Source organism: Akebia trifoliata, chromosome 7 (assembly GCF_017979445.1).
Source record: "Akebia trifoliata isolate Shusen 1 chromosome 7, ASM1797944v1, whole genome shotgun sequence".
Lineage (NCBI taxonomy): Eukaryota > Viridiplantae > Streptophyta > Magnoliopsida > Ranunculales > Lardizabalaceae > Akebia > Akebia trifoliata.
Window position 1 is genome coordinate 29,695,708 of NC_141381.1, and position 7,815 is coordinate 29,703,522.

The 7,815-nt window shown below is 31.7% G+C and overlaps 1 protein-coding gene across 1 annotated transcript; it reads right to left on the reverse strand.

Annotated features, from left to right (window-relative positions):
• Positions 1–7,162: 7,162 nt before the first annotated feature.
• LOC147398890 (S-protein homolog 29-like) lies at positions 7,163–7,600 on the reverse strand. Its single transcript, XM_086446776.1, has one exon. The coding sequence runs from the start codon at positions 7,598–7,600 to the stop codon at positions 7,163–7,165; it is 438 nt and encodes a 145-aa protein (XP_086302902.1).
• Positions 7,601–7,815: the final 215 nt, after the last annotated feature.

Below are 7,815 nucleotides of genomic sequence, written 5' to 3' on the forward strand. Positions count from 1 at the left end.
TAAAGGGTTTTGGCATATTATATGGTATAAGAGATATTTTTACAAGTTTGAAAATTAACCGACGTGATCCTAAAATTGCGGGTTGCAATTTTCTTGGTGTTTACCAAAATGACTTGATTTATATTAAATTTGAATGTAAAGGTGGGGGCATTTTTGGGATCCAAATTTTAGTGTTGACCCACTTCTAATTCACCTCTTCTCATTATATATTTTTATAGTAAAACACATCGGTGGATCCCACTCTCTTTATACCCTACAAAACTGTAGTTGTTACTGTCACGACCTCATCAGTACACCACTAGTAAGATGTAGAAAGGGAGAAGTGTAATTAGTTCTACATTGGGAATGAAAAGATTTAAAGCATGGGTTATAAGGACAAATTAGATCCAATATGATACAATACGTTTTAAAGCCGTGCGAGCTTTTGTCCTAGATGGACAAAATTGTATTGTTTGGGCCTGGGGCGTTATAATTACAATTTTATGAGGTATAGAAATTGAGACAAAGGAATAGGATCCACACTACCTCACTTTATTGCCTTTCCTCTTATCCCCCCTTCAATTTTATTGTCTTTCATCTTCTATCTCCTTCTTTCATTAATACCCATCTATCTTTAATATCTTTCATCTTTTACTACTTTAACCCTAAAGAAGATGCTCGTGTCGTAGGCATATGCAAGCTCTAATATATAATAAAATACAATGGTGAATTCCACTTTCTGAGTCTCGATATTTATACCCCATAAACAATGTATCTTGATGATAAGATTTATCTTTTCTCTTCTTCATCTTTATAAAAATAATTAACTTTATTTTCTTTCTTCTTCTACCTTTTTTCAATATTACACCTCCAACTTTATTGCCTTCCCTCTTGTCCTTTGATCCCTTTCTTAATAATGCTTTTTCAACTTATTATTTTTCCTCTTTTACTGCATTAACCCCCAACATTTTTTAATGATGCCACTCCACTATTTCTCTTCTTCCTCTTTCTAAAAATATCTCTAATTTTATTCTTTTAATTCTTCTCCTCTTTTCAATATATATATACATACACGTCCCAACCGTTTAGATGTTAAATTCAACATTTGAGATTTATCCGTATCTTGATAATACATATCTTGAAGATGCTTATCTAAAAGGATAAATCTCAACCATTGGATTTTATGTTTAAATAGTTGGGATCATGTGTTTTTTTTTCCATTGATCATTCTTCATGATTTAAGGGATCCTAACCCATATGTGTGTGTAACGTGTTTAGGGGACATCTAAAACTTACAACTATTTTTGCACAACCACCTTGATGTTGCCCATTTCTCAATGCTTTTTCTACAACACCACTAGATATCGTTGGATCCTTCACAACTGAGCCATTGGTTGGATGCCAAATACAACATGAGAAAAGCCCATACGGCTTAAGGCCATCTAATTTAATAAATTCAACAGACCAAGGCTTCAAACTTTTTATTGTCAATTTTTTTCTTTTTTGACAAGCCAAAACTGTCAAATTAATTGAGGATGGGAGAAATTCGATGGTTCTAGGCCATCTAATCTATGGAAATAAAAAAATTTCAACAGCCCTAGTGCATTGAAATTCAGTTTCTAAAATTTGTGGGCCGTAGCCTATATAATTTTCCTATCGAAATTTTCAATGTTCACATATTGAAAAAATACATAGGGAAGTCGGTTGCTTCATTAAAGAACTGTAAAGCTTATATAGAGATGAAGACATTTCATGCACCCATTTTTTGTGATTTTCATTCCATACTAATAAAGAAAGCGTATACAACAGATTTAGTTGCAAACTACAATTAAGGAGAGGTTTGTTATGTATTTGTATAAAAACTTGGCAAAATTTTTTTTGCTCGCAGAATTTTGCTCACAGAACTCACAGAAATCTGGGATCCACCAATCACATGTACCCACATGTATTGAATGGAATTCCTAATTTACTAAAATACCTTTGTTAGTTACAAAACTACCCTTATATTGTTGACGTGGCAAGCGCTAAGGAGTCTGTGAGCACTCCGAGCAAAAATTCTGTGAGGAAAAAACGACTCAAAACTTGACTAGCTACATGACTATAAAATAAGAATAATCTTCTTCTCAATATGTTCATGCTCTTGATGAGATTTAGATCCCATCTCTATATTCATGAGAAAATCCTCTGTTGTAGGCTTGTAGTTGTTGTTGATCTAGCTAGATGGGAATCAGACAAGTATTTATTTTAATATATTAAATTTCTATTTAATTTCTGAATTTAAATACATGGGGAAATATTATGTTAATATGGTAAGTATGCTTAGACAAAAAGAAAAAAATTGGTAAATGTCTCTACTTTTATAAGTAGGGAGGAAACTCAATATATTAATTTAACTCCAATGGGTTGGCGAGATGGCCAATAAAATACAATACTATAGAAGCTATTTTTGTTTTACCTCAATGTACTCTGCTCTGTTACTCTAAGAAAGGGTTCCTTGCACCTCCATGATGGCATTGATGTGGTACCTGTCAATAATCCTCCGATAGACAAGTTAGAGCCTTAGAAATGATAAGCAAGTCTCAGTTCGAATCAAGAGGAAGTCCAAAAAAAAAAAAAGATCCTCCACTTTGGGTAATCCCCTTAAATATATATATATATATATATATATATATGATTTTCCTAAGGGTTTTTCCCCTTTATTCGGGATTTGATCATGGGGAATCCCATGATCACAGGGATCCTAAATCGAATTGGAATCTTCCTTATCGTACTCCAGAATCTTAGAGCTTGATACGTGGGTTATCGGGTTGTACCAATATATTGACTTAGTCTGCCCTGCCAGGAGGGCAAACCTTTATTTGTGCACTGCCCTTTTGCTGCGTAGAGCTGAATTATTGGCCTTCGCCAAGTACAATTTATCCTCAATAGTTGCTATGCTGCTCTTCAATTCGTGCTTTCATCAGGACACGTGTAGGGTCATGATGAATACTAATTTTATCCTTTACAATTACCCTTTCTCAAGAAGGCGCGCAACTTTGTCGTATAAAAAAAAATGTATGATTTTATTCGATAATCAAGACACCTTGATTATTTAAATTATTTAAGATATAAAAAAAATATATGTATGATTTTATTCGATAATTGAGACACCTCGATATAGTGCGTTCTCTAAGTTGTTAGATTCTCAACTTAATATATTTTTCATAAAAAAAATATAATACTTACAAGTTATAGAAGAAAATTTTAGAAAAAGTTAATAAATGTGTGTTGTCCCACTGTGGACAAATAGACCCATTTTAAAGAAATGGTTGTTGGGGACTACAAGATCAATATTTGCGAGAACGGTCGGTGGGGTTAGTAAATGTGTGTTGTCCCATTGTGGACAAAATAGACCCATTTTAAAGAAATGGTCGTTGCGGACTACACTCTCAGTATTTTCGAGAACGGTCAGTGGGGTTGGAAAGCTAATACATAAAACTAAAAGTTTTGTGTTTTGATCATTTCTAGAAAAAGAATATTTACAGGAGAAAAATTGGCCGAAATAGAACCCATTTGTAAAGATGGCAGAAATTCAGATTTCAATGATATATATATATATATATATATATATATATAATTTAATATTCATCAAATTTCGATGCTTTTACCCATTTTAGAAAGATATTTTCGATATCCATCAAATCATAATGGTGGAATAGTTTAAAATTAATAATTTATTTCATGAAATTTAATTTATATTTAATCTACTTTAAACTCGAAAATACATAGTAATAAAACATAATCTCATTCCATTATTTAAATAAATTAATAAGATCAACCTAACATTCTCATTGGATGACTCATCACATAGAGTTCAAAAATAAAATAAAATAAAAATTAATAAATAAACCACTATGTGTTTATCAATGTTTCCACCCCTTATTTCGACATAAAACAAAACTGAAATATGAAGAAAGTAAAAATGAGTTTTTTTGAAAATCTAACTAAGGCACCTCCTCATGATGAGCATCTGCAATTTTTTTGAATAAACAACATGAGAAATATCCTAATAGGTACTACCATACTCATCTGTGATTTATTCGAGATAATTATCATATCGAGTAAATGAAGAATATTGTAAATCTTCTATTATTCAATTAATATTACAATTAATTAAATGAATAAAATATATCATACAATGATAATTCATGCAAAGATCTCACCCACATAACATTGGGCATATATGCACTAGGTCCTACACCTACATAACACGGAGTCTACCACAGGATATTTGAGGCCTTTTACCATAGGACACTTTGACTCCTTACTCAATTAGGGTTTTACCAATCCATTATGTCAATGCAATAATATAATTTTTCAAACCTTATTATCATAATCCATTTATTATTAATGATTCTTCTTTCATAAATAATATATTAAAAGAAACACATAATTTTTCTTACATAAAAAAAATGATGTACAAAAAACTTCAGTAAAACAAGATAATACTATTCTAACGAAAAGATTAAGAAAAAAGTATAAGTGTGCACCTACTTTATATTTTGATCTGAGAATGAAATATGTTCTAAACCTTGATTAGATGGAAAATTTTTATGTTTCGTCCAAGTGCAAGAGACTTTAGCAGATATAAGTTTCAGGACTTCTCTAGTAGTGTTTTTGTAGCAATAATGGTATTTCTCTAATTTCCTTGAAGTGAAGGTGAGGTGTGTACGAATTGGGGGGGCCTTTAAGGGTTTTTCAAAAACTTCAAAACTTTGTTTTGTTAATCCCTCAATAGTAGCATATGACTTTAACAAAATTAATGTGATCTCTCAATCCTACAGTCAAGATTTTTGGGATTACCAAAATTTATTTAGGTTTGTTTTTCTTTTCCAATGTATCTTTTTAATTTCTATGATATAGTAAATATGGGTTTCCACATGGCAACTCACTGTTTGCTAGTTTCCAAAATCCTAAATCTTTCTACCTTATCTCTTTGAGATATGTAGGAAAAAATCAGCGATTTTTTTTGTTGTTGTCTTTTTTATTTTATATATACTATTATTATTTTTTGACTTACACGTACAAGATTTTTTCTTCCCTTTAATCGATAACAATTGATTTAGACTTGATCCAATGGTAGAAAGCATTTTTAGCAAAGAGTTTCAAAATTTGAAAATTATTCCAACCATCTCCACTTTTTTTTAGCAACTTTTAAAGATTTATCTCTCCTAGATTTTCTCTACCAATTTCCACTACTCCCACTTCATTATGCACAATCTAAATACTTGTTAAAACATAAATAAAATAAAACACAAGTACAAATTTCAGCCCCCATACGTCCTTGATCTTGACCAAAGTCTAACGGGTCTTCTAAACCCTAATATGTTGAAAATATTGACTTGCCTTTATAAGAATATGAGAATACTATTTAGGGTATATATTATCCTAATAAAATAAATAAAAGTAAATATACACATTCAATCCATGATCGGGTATATCTGATGCACTAAAAATCCTAAGATATTGTAAAATCTTAGAAGGGCAAAACTATCCAAAAGTTTTCTGTCTCCTAAAATTTATGAAATTTGATATGTTGTATAAAATTATATTCTAAGCATATTTTGTATTTCGGCCAAAGTGAAGTTTTAACAATTGAGTGCCGAACATGCAAATTATTCAAATGTAAATGACGATTATGTCCCTAATGTAAAGAGATTCTTACTTTATGACTAAGTTCTGATCTTAGGACTATAAGGATTCGTCAAAAATCAAGTTAAAGGATAAATATCTTTGAAGGTGACATTTTCAAAGTGCCCAAATTAGTTCAGGGTAAAATTACCTTCTTACCCCTAATCAGAGAATGGTGGAAAATAATAAATTATATATAAACTATTATATTTAATCGAACACCTCTATATTCAAAGATTATTATTATTATTATCATCATCATATATTTATATTTATTTTCAAGTTATTACATACATCTTTTCCCTGTGTATCCTGATGAAAACCATCTATAGTTCCGTGCCCTTGCCACGTCAGCGGTGTATCAAGATTATGTGCATTCATCACGACTATTCAAACATTGTTTAGTAGTACTATTGCCACTGCTGTGTGATTATTCATCATCCATTTGTGCATGCATATTATCCAAAGTACATGTATATGTTGCCAATTACTTATCCTCGAGCAGGATGATGAGCCTCCATTACGTATATGTGTTGAACCAGATTACATGTACATAATTTTTTTAACTGTTTTACTGAAATTAAAACAGGGAAAGTATTTGCTGTTTAAAGAATAGTAAAATAAATTTGCTATTCATTTCCACAAATTTATCATTTCAGTGAAAATTTTTATTTCTGAAAATGGTAAATTATCTATTTCAGAATTAAATGAATAGTACGATGTTTTGGTAATTTTTTAATATTACTGTGCCGTTTTAGTAATTGTCTCAAGAAAATGTACAAGGCTAAAAAAGGGATATGTTTAGGTGTGGTGATATGCGTGGGATTGCCCCAACCTGATTTTTGAGGTCCATGCATTTTGGTCTTAATTTTAGATAGTCTAGTTTCACCTTTAAAAGAAATAAAATAAGAAAAAGAAAAAAAAAATTGATCTTGTAGTATTTAAAAAAAAAAATAACTTTTGGATTTGATCAAAGGTTTTGATATTGAACTTGTCCCAATCGACTCCTCAGTACTTGACATGTCAAGCATACGAGGGTAGTTTTGTAACCAGTAATGAAACTTTTGTAAATTAGGAATGCCATTCAATGCACATGGGTACATGTTTGTTGGTACTGTTGTGCGCCCCGGGATTAATCGGGTGCTCTAAAAGATAGGTTGATTTTTTTAGAAAGAAAATAAAAAAAAGCAAAACAAACTAAATATATTTATTTTTTGAGTTGTGCTGGAGTGACCTCAGCCGAGAACCTCATATCACACTTCTTGACTTGAAAGTGGATAGGAATCATAGATGTTTTTTCACTGGTATCTCAATGAAATGCATCTATATGGTTCCCCTACACTTTCGAATCAAGAAGTGCGATATGAGGTTACAGGCTGAGGTCACTTCAGCATTCTTGTTATTTTACATATGAGAAAAGAAAAACAAGACAAACATCAAACTAACAAACTTTATTTATTAATAAATTCACCAAACCAACAAGGAAAGAGGCTGCCTACATTTGGGTTTAGGTTTACTCTAATTTTTTGTTTGTCCAGTCATAGACCTTCTCGGCTGACCGAGTGTCTGCAAACACATAATATATCCCATCCCTTCTTACAGACCAAAGGCACTTTCTACACTTATCATAATCCCTACCGACACTGTACATTTTAAAACTTCCACTTGTCTCATGGCCGTTTTCAACAAAACTCATTGCACACCAGAATAATGTTGTTCCCCAGAAATTGGGGCGGAAAGCCCAGTTGTAATTTTGAGTCTGAAGCAGCGTGTGCTCCCCGAGATCATTGTCCTTTGATTTGCAATGGATGACCAACGGGATGTTATTGCCTATGTTATTTGTCACATATACATGTACTTTTTGATAGACGCCGATGCTGCAGACGAGAGACAAACATTCACAAAATGCGAATATGAGAAGAGCAAGCTTGAAGCCATGACTACTATCCATTGTTGCTGTTGTTGTTGTTGTTGTTGTTGTGGTTTCTTATTCTTGGTCCTTATATAATGAATTAATGAAGATAACATTTAATTCATTTAAAGGTCCTACTCAGCATTGTTTGATTGTGGTCAATATGTTTTATTATTTTGGCAATAATATAAATGGTAAAGGACTTTTGTAACCCTGAATGTACGGTTGAGATGGAAGGAAAAGCATAGGTTTTT

What these genes read in the sequence shown, in the direction of transcription:
- LOC147398890 (XM_086446776.1), bottom strand. Translation starts at nt 7,600, where the DNA reads ATGGATAGTAGTCATGGCTTCAAGCTTGCTCTTCTCATATTCGCATTT.